General features: G+C 37.7%; 1 protein-coding gene and 1 long non-coding RNA gene across 5 annotated transcripts in view; both read left to right on the plus strand.

Annotated features, from left to right (window-relative positions):
* Positions 1-22,113, plus strand: part of LOC114268197 (beta-hexosaminidase 3) — a 42,670-nt gene that overhangs the window by 2,707 nt on the left and 17,850 nt on the right. For 3 of the 4 annotated variants that reach the window (XM_028209314.2, XM_082872238.1, XM_082872242.1), the window contains exons 3-8: positions 3,319-3,393; positions 4,076-4,111; positions 4,215-4,326; positions 10,662-10,732; positions 19,273-19,403; positions 19,492-19,557. In XM_028209314.2, the coding sequence (XP_028065115.1) occupies positions 3,319-3,393; positions 4,076-4,111; positions 4,215-4,326; positions 10,662-10,732; positions 19,273-19,403; positions 19,492-19,557 (491 nt within the window). Of the gene's footprint in view, positions 1-3,318; positions 3,394-4,075; positions 4,112-4,214; positions 4,327-10,661; positions 10,733-10,856; positions 10,977-19,272; positions 19,404-19,491; positions 19,558-22,113 lie in introns of all 4 variants that reach the window. The other variant, XM_028209313.2, reaches the window with a different exon arrangement.
* LOC145791802 (uncharacterized) lies at positions 9,000-9,212 on the plus strand. The gene is made up of 2 exons (XR_014331183.1): positions 9,000-9,100; positions 9,143-9,212. It is a non-coding gene; the product is annotated as an uncharacterized LOC145791802 (long non-coding RNA).

The raw sequence follows: 22,113 nt of genomic DNA on the forward strand, positions 1-22,113 counted from the left end.
TATATTTAAATAAATTAAATTCTATTGTGTACTAAACAACAATCAGAATATAAAGAAATAAAGGAAAGGAGAGAATTTGTTTGATTACAAAAATCAAACTCGAAATAAAAATACATAAATAAAAAACAGATTTTAAAATAAAATCGGATTTAATAAATAATAATAACACTGAAAATAAATTAAATAACTTACTTGATTTAATTTCTTCGAATGATAATCTGATCAAGTCCAGTGTTTGACACTGTGTCCTTAAGACAGATTCGTCCTCTCCACGGTGCTTTCAGAATGTGGACGTCTATCTCCCAAGATAAAATAATCTACTACAAACAATAGCAGCACTACAAATTGTTTGCCTAACGAACACACTAAGTGTTTATACTCTCTCACAGAAGAAAATAATGCAGCAACATGAAGAGAATGTTTGCAGAATTATGAAGGACGAAAATTAGAGTTCTAAATCCAAATGAGGGACTTGTCTATTTATAAATGTAAAGGTGGCTGTAGATTTTGAATTGAACAGGTATGAAACCTGTTGGTTTTGAATTCAAATAGATTTGAATCTGTTTGGTTACAATTCAAACAGATAACAAAAAGGGAAGGGCCCTGTTTGGGTGTACAATAAAACCAAACCAGTTTATTTCCGGGAAGGGCCCTGTTTGGATGTATAGTATGACCAAACCAGTTTAATTTGAATTATGGATTTTATTTTATACAAAATAAAATTAAATTCAAATGTTTTTGGCCCAAAAAGATTAGTATTAGGTCGAACAAGCCCAGCCTAACCCAACCTCACACCACGTACCCGCGCCCAAGCCCAGGCCCAGCCCACCCGACCGAACGGACGGGCGGCGGCGGCACGCGTGTGTGGTGATTTTTTGGGTCCAATGGGTCTAGCCCATTTTGCCCATAATCTCTCCCTCTAAAACACTTGGGTACCCCTTGGGGCACACCCCCAAGTACCAAACCCATGCCTTATAAACCCATTCAAAACTTCCCACCAAATCAATGTAGGACAAGCCATTTTCTAACCTTAAGGAATTTCCACCAAAACTCCATTTCCATGGAGCATACTTTGGCTTCAATTTTCCATTCACTCGGTAATGGTTTTGAGCAACCAAATATACCACGTGAATCACAACGCGGCATAGAACGCGTTACCACTTTGACCCGCGTAAATCGATGCACGGGGCCCACCTAAAAATTAGACCAAACTTAGGATAAAATTCTTGTTTTACCCAGAATTTATAACCATTTCCAACAGGTACATCACACTTGAGTACTCAATAACAACTCATAACTTTATAGTAACAATATGAACAAGGCAAAAAGTCTTCATATCCCCCTTACTTTGGTTCTTCCAATGGTTTAGCTGAAAATATAATACAATAATAAAGTAACTAATTAACTCTGTAGATAGATTCACAATTTCTAACCAATCTTGCAAACTTGTCCAAGAATTTATCAATATAGCATTTAAACCTACATAACAAGTCAACAACATGAAATGTAATGCCCTTTCAGGGGCTCTCACCTAGGGACCATGCCCCTTATTAGCGCATCCTTTTAAGGCTTCTCATCCAGGGACCATGCCCCTTATTAGCGCATCCTTTTAAGGCTTCTCATCCAGGGACCATGCCCCTATTCATGCTATTCAACTTCATTAAATCAAAGTGTAAATTATGATAGAAGTCCCTGTACTTTGATCCTTGTGTCATTTTAGTCCCTATAATTTCAATTGGCTTGGTTTTGATCCTAAATTTATGATTTTGTCTCAATTTGGTCAAATTGATTACAACTCTTAATAATTTTTTTTATGAAAAATATGCACATAAGTGGCACGTATTATATTTTTAAAGGCAAAATTATAAACTTACTCACCTTTGTGAGTTAACCTCAACCAATTTAGTAATTATTTTTTGTCAGAAATACTAGCGACATTATCAATTGGATCAATTTGACACAAAATCTAAAATTAAGGGTCAATATTGAGCCAATTGAAAGTGTAGGGACCAAAATGACATAAGGGACAAAATGTAGGGACACTATGACTGTCTACCATAACGACAAAAACATTGCATCAATTCATTCCACAGATATCATAATTAACAAGAGTTGCACCTTAAACACTTATCACATACAACCAATTAAACACAACAGATGTAGTTGAGAATTATGAATTTCCCTACCTAAAGCCAGTACAAATCAAGTGTAGTGAATTTCCCTTAGTTGTTTTTTCCTTCTTTCTTTTGGTTGTTTTCTTTCTCACAAACAAACAATAGAGGATTCTGCACAAGCAACACTCTTATGACTGATATACTCTCTTATGAATAATTGATACAAAAGTATGTATATTGTAACACGTGGCAAACTATCATACAGAGGAGAAGTCCAAAACACAAGCACATAGTGCACACATAAGAGGTGTCAAACTCCCCTCAATCCATATATAATTCTAACTAGTCAAGATTAGTATTAATTAATCCACTCTTAAATTCTAACTTTGAAGTGTATTCTCAAGATCATGAAGAAAAAATGAAAGGTATTCCTAGATGCTATTGCATTCATTGTCTTAGCAAAAAAGGGTATTAGAACTGAGAAGCATGCAAAAATTGGATCATAATGTTAAAACCTTAATCATTAGGAACTTTTTGAACATGTTCTTCCACCACAAGCACTGCTTCAATTGCAAGAATATCCTATATTGGTTGATGTTGACAAAAGCTTTAAATGCATGGAGACAATAATCTGGATGTATTCCTTGATTAGTTGCATAGCCTAGAAATTTCTTTTGTGTGTGGTATCGGTTGACAGAAGTACTCCTTGATCGGTTCATTATTCATAGCCTATTCAGATTTACAGTTGAATATATGAGGTGTGATTGTTTTTTCTGGGTTGACAGTTGGCAAAATACTTAAGAGATTTAGTTATTTATTTTGATATGGGTTTAGGGGATACTATTAGATCAATCTTGTCACTTTGTTTGAAAAAAAAAACTTCATTTTTTGTTATTTTCCTCCTCAAATTCTTTATTTTTATGTTCTTTTTTTTTTTTTTGAAAAGAAAAGAAACGACTAGAGTATTTTTTTATTATTATTTATTTTCAAAAGTAACACACTGCTATTGTAGATTGAGAACCAAAGAGTGATTTCCTTAAGAAATGACTAGAGCATTTGATTTTGCCTCAGTTCTTCTAATTCATTCTTAATGAACCTGTAGTTGTCACTGAAAATCCTTATGTATACCATTTCACATCTCTGTAATTTGGTTTCTCTACAAAAGCATAATTCTCTTTCTGAAAAATTATTCTGTGTTGTGCAGTTACAATATGGGATTGATGAATCATACAAGTTATCTATTCCTGCAGCTGGAAATCCGGTTTATGCACATCTTGAGGTGGGTGTGACTATTGCTTATGTTATTCTAAGTTAGTGCCAGGATGGTTTCCACTCAGCATCAATTATATTCTCGACTATTTTGCATTCATTCATTATTAAGTTAGTGCTGCATTCATTCATTATTAAGTTAGTGCCAGGATGGTTTCCACTCAGCATCAATTATATTCTCGACTAGCTTTAACTAATCCGTAATGTTTTTCCATGAAATTTTTGTTTCATTTAGGATTAAGATATTAAAAATTATTTTTTGTGTGCCGCAAAGCATGTTATCAAGATAGGGTGTTATTGATTTTATTAAGGATGTCCTTTCAATTTAGAAAGATTAAAATATCTTTGCTTGTAAGTTTGTTGAGTTCCTTTGTCCCTTTGGCTTTTGATTTTTGTTCTCTTAAAACATTCCGAACCAAACTGAATGTTGGGATAAAATCTCGGGTTGCCAGTTGAGGACCACTCATAGATCTATTAACAGCACAAAGACATAGCTCATAGTGTCTAAAAGTATATGAGGTGTCAAAATGACTATAGCCTTGGTGTTGTGCCTGGATAGTGTTTGACATGGTTATTGTGGGTTTGTTTGAAATGGCATAAATTGCCAACAAGTTGTGTGCTAAAGAGTTAGCTCATTCACATCTGCAGCTTTTCATCTTTGTTTGACTAAATGCTATGTTGTTACAATGCAGGCACAAACAGTTTATGGAGCCTTACATGGGCTGCAGGTTTATGTTCTTACTAATGACACCTTGTAAAAGTTGCTTGTCTTGATTTTGTGAAAGAAATATTTGCATCTTAGAATATATGTTTTCACATGAAATCTTGCAGACATTCAGCCAACTTTGCCATTTTAACTTTACTACCAGAGTAATTGAAGTTCATCAGGTCCCTTGGAACATTATTGATCAGCCAAGGTTCTCTTATCGAGGGCTCTTAATTGGTGAGATGCTTCTCTTATTTCCCTTGACACATTAAATAACCAGATACGGTATTATGGATGAGAGGGTAATTTATATGAAAATTGGGCTGAGCTGGGTAATGGGCCGTTATGTTCCACAGTACAAAGAGCTGAGTAAAAAGGCCATGAAGTTACTCCGGCCCAAGGAAGGTATAAAGTTACTCCGGCCCAAGAGAGGTGTAAAGTTACTCCGGTCCGCGAGAGACTTGAAGTTACTCTGGTCCCAAAAAGCTACGATTAGCTCGGTCACCATACTAGAAGTTATACCGGTCATGGCGCTGTGGTATTAGATCGGTCGGAACCATGCTAATTGTTAGCTCGGTCCAATTATGCTATGGTTTGTACAGGAGGAACCGAGGTAGAGTTATCCCGGTCTGATCTGCGGCTTAGCATAGCTATGCTTAGCTCGGTCATATTGGAGTCCGACCATGGAAAAACCATCTCACTTGGTTTAAGTCGTGAGGGGGTGTTGAAGGATAAGCATTATCTTTCAGGAGTGTGAATCCAAGGAGGACTCTACATGGAGGAGTAAGAGTCCTACTAGGATTGTACCACGCGGAACCTATAAAAGCTCACAACATCACCTTTGGAGAGGTAACACAACTTTGATTCTCGAATACACAGAGCTTTTGTCTATTTGTCTATTTTGCTGACTTAGGCATCGGAGAGGTATCCGGCACACACCCGCCGGCTAGCTCACGTTTGTGTTTTTAGGGAGTAAAGCGACGTCGTACGGAGGAGCACGAACTTAATCAACAGGATTATACGAGAAGGTTTATTTCTTTCCCATACAATGGATATATTCATTTTTTATGGGAGTTGACATTGGATGCCCAATTATTTATGAAGGTTGTTTTTGATATTTTACTTTTAATTTGAGCTGAATTTTAATATCGTCTCTTTCCAATGATGTTGTCTCCTTGGTGTAGTACCATTAGGGGAAGAAGAAATAGAGTAAGAAAAGAAGAAATAGTGAATAAGAAGAGAAGAAGAGTAGGAGAAGGAAAAGTGATAAACCCTTGGGTAGAACTCGTCCTTGAAAACTGGCTTGCAAGGGAGGGTGCCCAAGAAGCTTATATTCACATGACCTAGCCTATTGTTAAGCTATATGGGATCGTAGTATACCACCACGTCTTGCAGTCGACGTTCATGACAACCCACTCTATCGACACTGACCCACTGGAAGACCTTTCTCTTTTGTTGGCTTCACTTAGCTATTAGTGTTAAACGTGATAGTATGATACCATAGTTGACAAATTGGGATTTGAATCGTGAATCAAAATGGTATTGTATCGAATCGTTAATCGAATCGAATCGAATCGTGAATTGTAAAGATTTAGTTACCTTTTTTAAATTACATAGAAAAATATATCTACATACTTAGATATTAAATATATCTAATAATTATGAAATATTTAGACTTAAATCAATGAAAATATTGTTTTAAATGATGGTCATGTGGTCTAGGTAAGAAATTAATACGGGTTCCCATATTTACCAGTTTACATTTTCCCTTGTAGATATTATTTCTTATCAACTATTCTTAATAAAAAAAAAGCAAACAAAGGCAAACTTTCAATTTCCAAGTAACAATAACTTAACAACAAAGTTTTTTTAACTTTTTACAAGGTTAAAAATCAAAATCTTTAATTTTTTTTTCTAAAATCTCACTTGATACCTTCAAAAAATTCATTTTGTAAGTGCAAGTACTGTAGAAATTTAATGTATAAAGAGAAATAGAGAATTGTATTATTGATTGATCTAATGTTCTATTTATTACAATGATTCATGATTCCTATATATAGAAGAGGGTGAGTGTGTAGTAGGTAAGGAGTAGGTGAAGTGGAGGTGGTAGTGGTGTAGTGGGTTAGGTTTAGTGGAGTAGGTGAGGTGGTAGTGGTGTAGTGGGTTAGATTTAGTGGAGTAGGTGAGGTGGTAGTGGTGTAGTGGGTTAGGTTTAGTGGAGTAGGTTTAAGTGGGTGAAGTAGGTGGAGAGTAGGTTTATGGTAAATTCTAACAGCCCCCCGCAAACTCAAGGAGGATAGAAATTAACCAACTTGAGTTTGAAGAAATCAACAAAACAAGCAAATACATAAAAATAAAAGAGGATAGGTGACACTGTATGGTCGTGTCAGACCATTGGTGAAGACACTGGATGGAGGTGTCATAACGTTGTAGAAGACACTGTATGGGGGTGTCATAACGTTGTAGAGGACACTGTATGGTGGTGTCATAACGGTGTAGAGGACACTGAATGGCGGTGTCAGACCGATGTAGAAGACAGTTTATGGGGTCATGTCGGACCGTTGTAGCAGACAATGTTGTGACAGTTTACGGAGTCTTGCTGGACCCTTGTAGAAACTAACCGGAATCAATGTCGGGACAGTTTACAGAGTCTTGTCGGACCCATAAAGGAGCTAACCGGAATCAATGTCGGGACAGTTTACAGAGTCTTGTCGGACCCTTATAAAGTCGCACCCTCAAAAGGTGTGCCCAATCTTTCAAAAGGCGTGCCATCAAAAGGCGTGCCCAATCCATAAAAATGCGTGCCATCAAAAGGCGTGCCCATATTTTCAAAAGGCGTGCCATCAAAAGGCGTGCCCAATCTATAAAAAGGCGTGCCATCAAAAGGTGCGCCAGACACGCGGCGATGCACGTGATCGACAGAACGCGTGTCGGCCTCTTTGTCATGGTCTTTATAAACCGAAGCGGAGGCTGAGGCTTGGAAGCAGAGACAAAAACCTGCTAGAAAAACTCTGAAAAACTCTTCGTTTTCTGAGAGAGATTTCTGAGAGAGATACTCTGTAACACTCTGTTTTCTGAGAGAGATTTCTGAGAGAGATACTCTGTAACACTCTGTTGTCTGAGAGAGATTTCTGAGAGAGATACTCTGTAACACTCTGTTTTCTGAGAGAGATTTCTGAGAGAGACACTCTGTAACACTCTGTTGTCCAGAAAATGGCTTCGTCTTCCCGTAGTCTACTCACTCTCTTTCCAGACCTTAACGAGTCAACAAGAGAGATAACTGGTGCGGGGGCCAGTGAACCTCAACCAAGCGCCCCAGGGTTTGCTCCGTTGAACTTTCCTATGCGGTCTGTTGAGCAAAAAATGGCAGTGCAAACTGACATTGAAGCCAATCAGTATACTTTGAAGTCCTGTGTGGAGACGATGACGGCAGTCACAAACTTGTCGCACCGGCTGCAGAGTAGGACAAATGAGGTGCAGCATTTAAACGGCCAATTGGCTCTGCTCCAGCGCATGTATAAGGATGCGCGAACAGAGATAAGTGTGCTGAAGGCGGAAAACAAGGAGCTGAAGCGGAAGGCTACCGTGATGTTCCGATTTGGAGGTCCACCATATGCTGTAGTGGAGGAGCAGGGTGGAGTGAACGTGCTCGGTGGAGTGGGTAGTATGGAGGCAGCGCCGGTAAGGGACACCCAAGAGAAAAGCAAGAAGAAGAGACCTGCAGCAGAGTAGAGAAGAAAAATCCCACTGTGGGTGCGGTTGTTTTGTTTTTTGTTTGTTTGTTTGTTTTTTTCTTTTTTTTTCTTTTTTTTTTTGATGTAAAATGGTGATCGGGGTGAGTCTCGATATGAATAAAGCAAGTGTGTTTGGCAAACTCGAATGGTAGGTGTGGTAATGCAGAAAAATCAACTGGAATGATTTTTTTTTTTTTTTGTGAAAATAATAATAATAATAATAATAATAATATTGGTATCATGGAGTGGGCGGTGGTACAAAAATATTGTGTAGAAAAAGAGGGAGATGGTGGAAAATTATTGTTTAGACAGAGAGAAGGCATGTGAGGTGTAAAGTGGAGGACAAAATAAAAGAAAAAAAGGTGGGAAATGTGATGATTTCTGTCCCTTCGCACAAAAACAGTACCACTAAAAGATGTTGTGGCTGCAAAGCCTGAAAAACTCAATGCATCAGTGGTTGATGGCGGAGACAATTGGAGTGTGGGACAGAGACAGTTTCTGTGCTTGGGGAGAGTCATGCTGAAACACAGCAAGATTCTGTTTATGGACGAAGCAACGGCTTCTGTCGACTCCGAGACCGATGCTGTCATTCAGAAATCATTCGCGAGGACTTTGTGTCGTGTACAATAATCAACATAGCTCACAGAATACCCACAGTTATGGACTGTGACAAAGTGATGGTTATGGATGCTGGATGGGCAAGGGAATATGAAGTCCCATCTCAGTTGCTCGAGAGGCCTTCGTTATTAGCCCAGCAATACTCAGATTACTATGCATTTAGAGGCCATGAGGTGTACCAAACACCATTCAAGGAGGGGAAGAAACGAGGGTCTGAGAAGCTTGATCAGAAGCAGGTTGTCCATAGGAAGTCCATTGATGCATTTGGACAGAGGACTTCACAGTATAGAGGTGTCACAAGGCATAGATGGACCGGTAGATATGAAGCCCATCTATGGGACAACAGTTGTAAGAAAGTTGGAAGCGGCAGGAAAGTGAAGGTATGTGTACAAAATTCCAGCGGGCAGCGAAGGCAAGGTTGCCGGCCGGCTGCCCGCCGGTGAGAAAACAAAATACGGGCCTAAATCTTATGGCTCTGATACCATGTAGAAATTTAATGTATAAAGAGAAATAGAGAATTGTATTATTGATTGATCTAATGTTCTATTTATTACAATGATTCATGATTCCTATATATAGAAGAGGGTGAGTGTGTAGTAGGTAAGGAGTAGGTGAAGTGGAGGTGGTAGTGGTGTAGTGGGTTAGGTTTAGTGGAGTAGGTGAGGTGGTAGTGGTGTAGTGGGTTAGATTTAGTGGAGTAGGTGAGGTGGTAGTGGTGTAGTGGGTTAGGTTTAGTGGAGTAGGTTTAAGTGGGTGAAGTAGGTGGAGAGTAGGTTTATGGTAAATTCTAACAAGTACTTAGATAAAATTGAATTTGTAAGCTTAGAATATTGTAGAGAGAGAGAGAGAGAGTTCATTTTTTTCCGCTAAGGTTTGAGTATTTGAGAGTAAATAGGGAGGGAGAAAGTCAAAAGATGGCATATAGTACCTTAAAAAGGTTGTGTGAACCCTTTTCCAACAATAAAAAATCAAAAAAGAAAGCCAAATATCGATTTTAATGATTCACGATTCACCGATTCGGTTCACCGATGCACCTATGATTCACAACTATTTGCGATTCACACAACCTGTTCGTATCAATTACCTATTAAATCGAATCGAATCGTACGATTCGATTCTAATAATAGAGTATGATACCCATACACAATACCAGGGTGTCTTAATCCATCCATCCTATTGGTTTCCCCTTCTGTAGTTCGAACAACAAAGACGAAACCCATGTGATCCTATACTCGCACTGGTTGCATTTGATCCTATACTCGACGTGGTAGCTGACTTTGATACCTAATGATACAAAGCTTTTGGTAAAACTCACCATTGAAAACCGGCTTGCAAGGGTAGGGTGTTCGTGAGGCTTATATTCACATGACCAAGCCTATTGTTAGGCTATGTGGGATTGTAACAGAAAGAGTAGTGTAAGAAGAAGAATAGATAGAGGGGATAGAATCTTCTAGTGGAAATCACCTTAAGAAGTGGAAGATCCATAAGCTCAAGTTCATTGATGAACGTAGAAAAATTCAAGAATTACTCCATAACAATGGGAACTGGAACTTAAAACCTGTTATTGGTCAGATTCCATATAAAATTGTTGAAAGCATCATCTTCTTTCAGAAACCATCTAGGCTCTTCATAGGAAGATTCCTTCTTTCTGTCCTATTGAGAGGATGAACCCTTGGTCGCCTGCACCTATGTTACACGGACTCTTCAAAATAAATGAAATACCCGTGTTGGACACCCGACACTCGGACAAGGGTATGGGATATGTGTCGACTACTTTTCAACGGACACTTCTTATATAATTGTATATAACACTATTATTATATGTTTATATTGTTGTATAATTGCTATAAATGTCTTTTTGACACTGTAAATTACATATAGCACCATTTTATCTCACATACTTTATTAAAAATATAAAAATATAACATTTTTTTTGCCGAGTCCACGCATCCTTAAATTTATAATTTGATGAGTCCGACCTCTAGATACATACCCGCACCCGACACCCGTACCCGAGTCCATGTAACATAGGCCTGCACTGTTGGATTAGAAAGATGACCACATCTAGTGTCAAGGTTATTGCGGTGTTCACATAAGTTTGCTTCAATGACTTCAAACAATCTCATAGCATCTTCAAAACTCTCACAAGAGATCTCTCCTCCCCCCCCCCCCCGGTCTTGCTAATGTGTTTATTCTAACTTATGAATGATAATGCTGCAGATACATCTCGACACTATCAGCCACTTCCAATGATAAAGAAGGTTATTGATTCTATGGCTTACACAAAGTTGGTATGTAATGCATAACTTGTGTGGTCTGTTTAATTTTCCAAGTGCTTATGATTAGAAAACCTGTAATACGAATTTTCCACTGTTTATATGATGTGTGGAATGGTTTATATATGTTTAATGACAGGAGAATTTTGAGGCATCGCTGCTCATGCTAACAAAATTGGCATTTAATCTTGCTATGTTGTTTGTATGTATGGGGGATTTTATATCTGCTATTGTTGATGTAGAACATTGGAGGCACAAGGTAGTGACAAAGATTGTTTTTATTCAAGGAAGTTTGGATTTCCATTCAGTTTCATGGCATTCTACAGTATTTTGCCACTGGTTTTGAACTTTTTTTGTTGCAGATCTTATACTTCAAAGAAAGTTGTCCTGCATCCTTTGACATATTGCCTGTGGAAAGAGGTAAACCTATGGACCTAAGGAGAATCATTGACCCACCAGACCATCTATTAGTCTGCCTAGAGTTCATGGAACTTATTATAATCCCTTGTCTGCCCTAATGGTTTAGTGTCTGTAATGGATGCCCAACTTGATCTAGAAACTCAGCTAGTGTGGCCAAATGACCTCCCTTTTTCAATTGAATGGAATGAGCCATGGATATTGGTAGAGTTTTTAATAAACAGAAAGATGGCTTTGTTGGTGGTCCAAATTGGTCACACGCCATGTGGTTGTGAACGCATGATATTGTACTGCTAAAGAGAGGGCTATTATTAAGATGGAAAACAAATGCTGGACTGAGACTTGAAGTAGAACCTTTTTGATGGAGATTAGTGAAGTCACATGTTTCTCAATCTTGGCACTTTTGTGACAAGAAGTTATGTACCTTCACTATGATGGTATGATTTCTCTCTGTGTTGCCACAGTGAGTCCTTCTATTGAGCATTTATTTCTCAAGGGCCACCATGGTGCCAAGGCATTGTAGGGGACAACTGATGCTAAATAAAACAATTGATTTAACAAAAATGATTTCAGGAAAATATAAAATAATTGATTTCAGGAGACTCGTGAGACTTGTGCTTTTAGAGGCTTAAATGTGTTAGGGTGGAAACTTTACACTTCAAAACTCAGATGCCTATAATCAATTATATCTTCACTGCACAAATTGCAAAAAACACGGTCTCCAAATACTTGTATATATCCTGCACATTTTTGCATGTATGTGTTATAGAACAATAACAGGCTTAGTTTTCTTACAACCTTTCTAACTCTTGAGTTATTGCATAGACTCTTTTTCCATATGAGGATAAAGCCTTTTAAATGGAGGGTATCTCATGTATCCCTGTCTTGTATTGTGCTAAGATTTAATTTGCGACTAGTGCTAGCTTATTAAGCAAAGGAACCTCTAAAGGGGAAATATGTGTTAGATATCATGTCCAGAATTAATGGCAATTTAAACACTTAGAAAATATGAGGAAGAAGAACTCCGAAAATATGAGGAAGAAGGAATATATTTCTGTTATATTCAAAACTTCTTATTTTACAAGACCAAATGACACTCCTTATATAGGAGATATTACAAACATCATTATAACCCATTATATGCCACTTACATATTATATATTACCACTATCTACCACTATCATATTATATACATGCCACTATCTACTACCAACACCACTATCATATTCTATACATGCCACTATCTACCACCAACACCACTATCATATTCTATACATGCCACTATCTACCACCAACACCACTATCATATTATATACATGCCACTATCTTATTATATGCATTAACACAAATTTCCAGCACTCCCCCTCAAGCTGGTTTGAAGATATCTTCCATAGCCAGCTTGCTAGTCAGCTTATCAAATTGCTTCTTGTGTAGTCCCTTCGTTAGCACATCAGCTAATTGTTCACCTGTTGGAAGGTAGGTCATACAGATTATGCCAGCATTGATTTTCTCCTTGATGAAATGTTTATCCACTTCTATATGTTTTGTGCGATCATGTAGAACTGGATTATGAGCTATAGATATAGCTGCTTTGTTGTCACAATAGACCTTCATAGGTGTCGGGTGAGAAAGCTTTAATTCTTCAAGAATTCTTTTAATCCACATTACTTCACAGATTCCATGGGCAACAACTCTGAACTCTGCTTCTGCACTACTTCTAGCTACCACATTCTGTTTTTTACTCCGCCATGTAACTAGGTTCCCACCTACAAAGGAGCAGTATCCGGATGTTGATCTCCTGTCTGTAACACTTCCTGCCCAGTCTGCATCTGTGTATACTTCAACTTGAAGATGTCCATGTTTCTTGAACAGTAAGCCTCTCCCTGGAGTTCCTTTCAAATATCTTAAGATCTTATAAACGGCCTCAAAATGCTCTGCCCCTGGTGAGTGTATGAACTGACTTACCATGCTGACTGCAAAGGCAATATCAGGCCGCGTATGAGACAAGTAAATCAATTTCCCGACAAGTCGCTGATATTGTTCCCTCTCTTTGACTTCTTCAGCCTTAGCAGCTTGTAACTTCAAGTTAGGCTCGATCGGAGTCTCCACCATCTTACAACCAAGCATACCTGTTTCTCCAAGGAGATCAAGAACATATTTTCTCTGATTAACGAATATACCTTCCTTGGATCTTGCAAATTCCATTCCAAGGAAATACTTGAGGGCTCCCAGATCCTTAATGTGAAATTCTTTTGCGAGTTTCTCTTTGAGGGCTGCTAACTCTGCTTCATCATTACCAGTTAAAATGATGTCATCAACATAAACAATCAAAATTGTAATTTTACTGTTTTTTGAATGTTTATAAAATATTGTGTGATCTGCTTGACTCTGCGAGAAGCCACAACTGATAACTGCCTTCCCAAAGCGTTCAAACCACGTTCTTGGTGATTGTTTGAGTCCGTATAATGACTTGTTCAATCTGCATACTCTGTCGCTTCCAAGTCTCTGCTCAAATCCCGGCGGTAGGCTCATGAACACCTCCTCTTCAAGATCACCATTGAGAAATGCATTTTTAATGTCAAGTTGATGTAGAGGCCAATCTGAATTTACTGCAAGAGATAACAGTACTCTGATGGAATTTATTTTAGCAACAAGAGCAAACGTCTCCTGATAGTCGATCCCATAAGTTTGAGTGAAGCCTTTAGCCACCAGTCTCGCCTTGTATCTCTCAATGCTTCCATCTGCGTTACATTTTATCGTAAACACCCATTTACACCCAACTGTTTTCTTGTCTTTGGGTAGATCAACTATCTCCCAAGTACCACTTCTCCTTAAAGCATTCATCTCCTCCATGACTGCTAATTTCCAATTCGGATCATCCAATGCTTCCTGTATATTCCTTGGAACAAACAAGTGTGAAATCCTAGATGTGAAAGCTCTATGGTTTTTAGACAGTCTTTGATAGGAGAGGTAATTTGCAATAGGATGTTTAATGCAATTTCGGACACCTTTCCTAATTGCTATAGGAACATCAAGGTCGGAAATAGAAGGAATAGGATTACCTAAAATTTCGATGCCAGAACTCGGGTGGACATTCGGGTCATTAGGATGGACATTCGGGTCATTAGGATGGACATTCGGGTCATTATTCCTCAGATGAAATCGCTTCCTAGTATAAACCTGAAGCTCAGGATTTAGATCATTTTGTAGTACTTCTCCCCCTAAACAAGAATCTTCTTGACTAGGCACCATAGAACTTGGTTCTCCTAAGTGATCATTATCAGACAGATGTGGTTTTTGTGTAGGATAAATGACATTGGGGAGCGGGATAGAAATATCCCAAAAACGGTCTTCTACTCTACTTGTCTCCCCCTGAAGAGAAGTGTTGGGGAAATAGGATTTTGTTTCCACAAATGACACATCCATACTCACATGAAATTTCTTGGTTTGAGGATCGAAACACTTATACCCCTTTTTGTTTGAGGAATAACCCAAAAAAACACATTTTATAGCACGGGGGTCAAGTTTTGAACGAAATTGACTGGGAACATGAACATAGGCAGTACATCCAAAAACTTTGGCGGGTAAATCAGAAAACAACCTCGTGTCAGGAAAAAAAAATTTTAGACAATCGAAAGGTGTTTTGTATGTTAACACCTTTGTAGGCATCCTGTTTATCAAATAAGAGGCTGTTAAAATTGCTTCACCCCATAAATATTTAGGAACATGCATGTAAAACATTATAGCACGTGCTACTTCAAGTAGATGTTTATTTTTTCGTTCTGCAATGCCATTTTGTTGAGGGGTATCCCGACATGTAGATTGATGAAAAATCTCTTTTTTTTCCAAAAACTCACCCAACTGCTCATTGAAATATTCTGTTCCATTATCAGAATGTAAAATACCAATTTTGGTTTGAAATTGGTTTTCAATCATATTGTAAAAATTTGTGAATAAATTTTTCACGTCAGATTTTTTATTCATCAAATAAATCCAACATAAGCGGGTATGGTCATCAATAAATGTAACAAACCATCTTTTACCAGAAAGAGTAGTGATTTTAGAAGGGCCCCAAACATCACTATGAATCAAATAAAAAGGTTTGGAAGCCTGGTAAGGTTTTGGCAAATAAGTAGAGCGACGAAATTTTGCAAAAATACAACTTTCACAATGAAAAGAAGAACAATCAATCCCTTTAAATAATTCTGGAAATAAATGTTTCAGATAAAGAAAACTAGGATGTCCTAGCCTATAGTGCCATAGCATTATTTTTTCTCGAACAGAGATTGAACTAGTACTATTAAAGCTCTGAGCTTTTTTATTACTAACAGGTACTTCATCAAAGTAGTAAAGACCTTCAAGCATCCTAGCACGCCCAATCATCATCCCCGAGTTCTGGTCCTGAAATTCACAATGGGATTCAAAAAATGTAACACGACAATTAGAATCCTTAGATAGTTTACTGACAGACAAAAGGTTACAGGCTAAGTTGGGGACGTGAAGAACAGCATTGAGATTAATTTTCTCAGTTAGTTTAATAAATCCTTTTCCTGCAATACGTGAAAAACTACCATCGGCTATTCTGATTTTGTCATGACCAGAACAAGGGAAATAGGTACTAAATAAATGGGAAAAACTAGTCATGTGATCGGAGGCACCGGAATCTATGATCCACGGAGAGAAGTTTAGGCAAGAGAAGGCTTTAGGATTTCTACCTGTTTGTGCCAACAAAACACTAGGAGTACCGGATGAGGAGTTGGATTTTATCAGCTTTAAGAGTTGATCAATCTGCTCTTTGTTGAAGGGACCTGAATCGGCTTCATTAGCGGTAGGAAAGCCACGATTCTTCTCTCCTTGTTTACTGGTTTTCCAGTTGACAGGTTTGCCATGGATCTTCCAACACGTTTCGCGTGTATGGCGAGGCTTGTTGCAAAAATCACACCAGACCCGTGGCTTATCATCAAACCTGCGCTAGTAATTTGCAGCCTTGTTGGCCGCAGCATCGCTAATTAAAGCAGAAATTTCAATTGATTCACCAGTACCTTTTTTCTTAAGCATGACGGTCCTTCGGCTCTCTTCCCTTCTGACTTCAGCAAATACTTCGCCAATGGATGGGAGAGGAGGTCTGCCAATAATTCTTCCTCGCACTTCATCGAACTCAATGTTGAGGCCGGCAAGAAACTTGTAAATACGGCTGTCTTCCACAGTTTTCTTGTGGTGGTTGCAGTCGTCAACCGATTTCCATTCGTATGTGTTGAAGATGTCAAGATCCTGCCACAACCTTTTCAACGAATTGAAATATTTGGTGACGGAATCATCTCCTTGACGAATCTCTCCCAATTTCAAAGTTAATTCGAAAACTTGAGATTGATTTCCTAGGTCAGAATACATCTGACTAACATTATCCCACAATTCTTGTGCAGTAGGATAGCACATGTAATTAGAGCTTATATCCTCCTCCATGGAATTGACCAACCATGTCATAACCATGGAGTTTTCAGCGCCCCAACTGTCGAACAGCGGATCATTAACAGCAGGAGCCTTCTTGTCACCAGTGATGTAACCGATCTTTCCTTGCCCACGGATATACATCCGGACAGATTGTGACCAGCGGAGAAAATTATCACCATTTAGGCGGATGGTGGTGATTTGGACAGAGTGAGAGTTGGACGTTTTCACTGGAATGGCAGCGGCAGGGGTTGAAGTGGTTTCGGACGTGACTTCCGACATGGCTATGACGGTTTTAGGGCTGCTGTGTTTTTTGTTGCTCTGATACCAACTTAGAAAATATGAGGAAGAAGAACTCCGAAAATATGAGGAAGAAGGAATATATTTCTGTTATATTCAAAACTTCTTATTTTACAAGACCAAATGACACTCCTTATATAGGAGATATTACAAACATCATTATAACCCATTATATGCCACTTACATATTATATATTACCACTATCTACCACTATCATATTATATACATGCCACTATCTACCACCAACACCACTATCATATTCTATACATGTCACTATCTACCACCAACACCACTATCATATTATATACATGCCACTATCTTATTATATGCATTAACACAAATTTCCAGCCATATACTTTTATAGGTATGGTTATGATTGATCAAAGGTTGAATCGATCATCAGGAATACATATTGTCATGTCCTTGCCTTTTCACTAATTTTATGCTCAGTGACTCAGCGTGTGTCAATGCCACTTTGAATGGCCTGATTCTTTCCATCTATTAAAGCTTTAGCTTGTGTCTTATATTGGGACTCTGCCAACGCTAGCTGCAGCTCCACCTGATAATTGACTTTGTAATTTCTTAGCATTATTTTTGGTCTGCTCTTCCTTTTTTATTATTTTGCTTTGTATGATTGATTTCTCAAAATTTAGTTTGACTGTGACTAAGTTGTTACATACACTCATGTCAAATTTAATTTAGTACACAAATTCATTTAAATTCATTTTATGTATATTAGTTTTTTTAAACTTTTGACTTTCATATAAATGGATTCGTTTTTTACTTTTCCAATATTGCTTGGCCTGTAAACCCCAATTTTCCAAGACTTTAGGTCACTTTGGTGGGAAAAAAAAATTGTATCCCCCCTTTAGCGGGAGCCTTGTGCATTGGGTCGCCCTTCTGTGATTTATTATTATTATTTTTTTATTGAGTTGAGAAATTGGTTCTAAATGATCAGGTTGGTTGAAAATAGACATATGAAATGATATAGAGGGCATTTTCCCTTTTGTTGGACAAGAGATGCCTCAAAAGCTTGATCTATTAGGAAATGGGCCAAGCACTGTGTTAAGCTCTCCAAGGTGCCTCATGCGTGACCTCCTCTTGTATGGGGAGAGAATAATGTTTCCCACGATGTGGATCAGTTTGGTACGTAGAATGAGAGTTTGGAATTTGGTTGACCACATTCTAAAAATTGTAGTACGATACAGGTAGGATTGTATACGTTATACTATCGAACTCCTTCCTGAACTCTTTCATGAAGAAAAAAAGCGTACTAACAGTAACATGTTTCTTTTTCTCACATTGCCCCTTTAAAGCCACACACCCCTTTTGGCCATTGTCTCGAAATTGAAGTCTTTTAAGTTCTTTCTCATTCCTAGAAGAGTCTTTTAAGTTATTTACACGTATACTTAAATGATGTGGAGTGTAAATAAGTCATGTGCTCTGAACAATGTTATTGTAGTGCTGATTTGTGCAGATCTTGCAAGGTTCACTAGATGTGTGCTCGAGCAGGCACACACGACTGCTATGTTCTTTACAAAGCGCTCAAGTTGAAAGGCACCTGCAGAGATCCTGTGAGCATTGCTTGCTATCTGCTCAAGCAGCCATGCGATTCTAAAACCTATATGGACCTTGTTTTTTTCAACTAGGGGAACGTAAACATGAGATTGAGTAGCCCATTGAGTCCTTGAGAGTTTTAAAGAGCTTCAAAACCTTACTCAAGGAGTTTTGATTTGAATTCCATGTTTTTCTTAATATAGAAACATAAATACTTGAGAATCTTCTAAGTTGAGTGCTTTTGCATTAAAACCCACACCCTTGGCTGTTGGTAATGGAGTCGTGGGTGTATGGAGATAGGATCAAGGAGCCTCATGTTGAGCTATTGGATCAGAAGAGGTCAACTGTGTCAGAGCCACAAAGGAGTGTTTGCGGATGACTTTTAGAGTTAGGTGAATCGAGTACAGAGTTGTAATTCCTAGCTTCTCGAGTCTCGTGATTTTTGATTCAATAATGAATTTTTTTTATTGTTGGAATCGTGATTTTTGTCCTTGGGGAGTGTTCTCCTTATGGTTTCCATTCATGTGCATACTTGTTCTTTATATTTTTCATGAATTGCATGATTTTGATCGCTACCGAACATTGAATTTGGACTTAATAATTACTTGGTAAACTAAAATTGGTTAATAGTTTTGAGTTTGGCCAATTCACCTCCTCCACCCCCCTCTAGGCACAAACAAGTACCGACCACACGATTTCAAGATAGTTTAAAGCCTAAGTTGGCATTTAGTTCCTGTGATTGGTGTATGTAATTATAAGTACATAATTTGATTTGACATCTGATAGTTTGCTAAATTAACCTACATCATCAATTCCCGATTGTTTTCATGCAGAATGTGCTACATTGGCATATTGTAGATTCCCAATCTTTCCCTTTGGAGATACCTTCATATCCCAAACTATGGTTCGGGGCTTATTCTATTTCCGAACGATATGCAATGGCTGATGCTGCTGAAATTGTGAGGCAAGTGATCTCTGCCTTGTTAGTGGCTAAATGGAGATATGATCTCTAACTTGTGCTTTCCTGAATTCTTGAATATTGTTCTTTGCAGTTATGCTCAGAGGCGAGGTATTAATGTATTGGCTGAAATTGATGTTCCAGGACATGCTCTCTCCTGGTAGTTATAATTAATGCCTGTACTCATCACGTTTGTTATATACATCTTCCTGTTCCCATGTCAAAGGAAATTCCTTTCCATGATTTAATCGAAGTTGATAATGAAAATCTTTCTTTATCATCTATTGTTAGTTTCTTGTTTTTTGGTTAGGTGTGTGGGGGTGTAAAGAGGCTTCTAGAATGTTTTTATCTCAATTTTCCTCCCTTCATTTATCTTTTCTCAGATCCTATTGCACGGATTAAACTTTATAAAATAGTTTTTGTGGATCATAATTATGGCGTGGTATTATCTTATAAATTAGGCTATAGCTAGGAAAACCAAATCAGCTTCTATATTAAATGAAATAGTAAAATGGCCATTATGATTTTCATGAATGTTGAAGGTTTCTTTTTGAGCATAGGGAAAGAGGAGAAATTTACAATCCTAACTGATTTCTATACCTTGATATGCATAACACAAATTTTGACCCATTGACTGTATTTTGCTAGCTTGTGAAAATGGGAAGGTCTATTCTGGTGGTAAGTGCCTCAAAACCTTATGTATATTGCAACTAAATTTTTGTTTTCTTTTAGCTTTTGTGAGATCAAAAAGCTATTTTTCTTGTCAAATTCTCTTCTAGAAAGGTTTATGAGCACAAAGGATACAGTGGATGGTGGGATGTTTTAAAACCTTCACAAGTGTGTTAGACATATCTATCATGTTCAAAATTGGGTTCAGGGACAGCTCCTTCGTGGTTTTGACATGTGTTGACCGTTTATTTGAGAGAAAACTAACTTAGAGAATGATTAGACAATCACTCTCTTTTATATTGATAATAGGTAGCTCACAATGGAAACCTTGGAAGTTGGAGGCACAAATAAAGAAATAATAGAATAAAGAAATAACAGCTAATAGAATAAGAAAATCCTAAAGCACTAATTAAGGAATCAAAATATAATAAATAAGGAAACAAATAATAGAATGATCCTAACATATATTCTAACACTCTCCCTCAAGTTGGTGCAAAGATATCTCTCATGCCCAGACTTCACAAATGGAGTACATATTGTGCCACTAGTGAGTTTCTCGTTGATGAAGTGGCGATCAATCTCAACATGCTTTATCCTGTCATGTTGAACAAGATTGTGAGCTATGTTGATGGCAGCCTTATTATCACAATATAGTCGTATGGAGTCTTTCTGGTCAATTCCCTGATCATACAATAACAACTTGATCCACAAGAACTCACACACACCTTCTACCATAGCTCTAAACTTAGCTTATGCATTAGATCTAGCAACCACATTCTGTTTCTTACTTTTCCAAGTAATCAAATTGCCTCCAACAAAAGTACAATACCCTGAAGTGGATCTCCTAGCAATTATTGATCTTGCCCAATCAGCATCCGTAAAAGCTTCCATACTAAGATGATCATGTTTGGAAAAATAAAGACTTTTTCCAGGAGAAGATTTCAAATATTTCAAAATTCTCATAACTGCAGCCAAGTGTATTTCATGAGGAGTATGCATAAACTAGCTAACTACACTAACGGCAATAGCAATATCAGGATGAGAATGGGCTAAGTAAATAAGCTTACCTACTAGTCTCTGATAACTCCCCCTATCAACGGCTGCTCCCCAACTATCATTACAAAGTTTCTGATTAGGTTCTAGTAGTGTGTCACAAGCTTGACTTCCAAGCATCATTATTTCCTTCAACAAATCAAGGACATATTTTCTCTGATAGATGAAAATCCCATCTTTGGACCTAGCCACTTCAATCCCCAGAAAGTACTTCAGGTTTCCCAAGTCTTTGATTTCAAACTTACTAGCCAAATACTTCTTTAACAAAGGGATTTTCTCAACACCATCTCCTATAAGCACTATGTCATCCACGTATACGATGAGAGTTGTAGTCTTATCATGAGAGGAATGTTTAACAAACAGAGTACGATTAGCCTGACTCTGTTGGAAGCCATATTTTAGCATCGATTGAGTGAATCTGTCAAACCAAGCCTTAGGGGACTGTTTGAGGCCATATAATTGTAAGAATACACCTATATTCAATGTTCTCCTTTTTCCTTTTAGGATTAGGAACTAGTGTTCTATATATATTAGAATTCTATATCAATAATGCATTCGTTTAGGATTAGGAATTCGTTTAGGATTAGGAATTAGTGTTCTATATAAGTGATGTATTCTTTGTTCAATTAATTCAATCTAATATACAGTTTCATTCAGAAAACTTACATGGTATCAGAGTCCGTAAATAGCAATTGGCTTCTAGGGTTTCGGCGATGGCTCTGATACCATGTAAGTTTTCTGAATGAAACTGTATATTAGATTGAATTAATTGAACAAAGAATACATCACTTATATAGAACACTAATTCCTAATCCTAAACGAATTCCTAATCCTAAACGAATACATTACTGATATAGAATTCTAATAGATATAGAACACTAATTCCTAATCCTAAAAGCAAAAAGGAGAACACTGAATATAGGCATATTCTCACCCCTGCCCAAAATGGTCGAGCTGAGTGTAAACACCGTCATCTTCTTGAGACAGCTAGGTC

The sequence above is a fragment of the Camellia sinensis genome, chromosome 1 (assembly GCF_055761805.1).
Source record: "Camellia sinensis isolate YWXY chromosome 1, ASM5576180v1, whole genome shotgun sequence".
Taxonomy (NCBI): domain Eukaryota; kingdom Viridiplantae; phylum Streptophyta; class Magnoliopsida; order Ericales; family Theaceae; genus Camellia; species Camellia sinensis.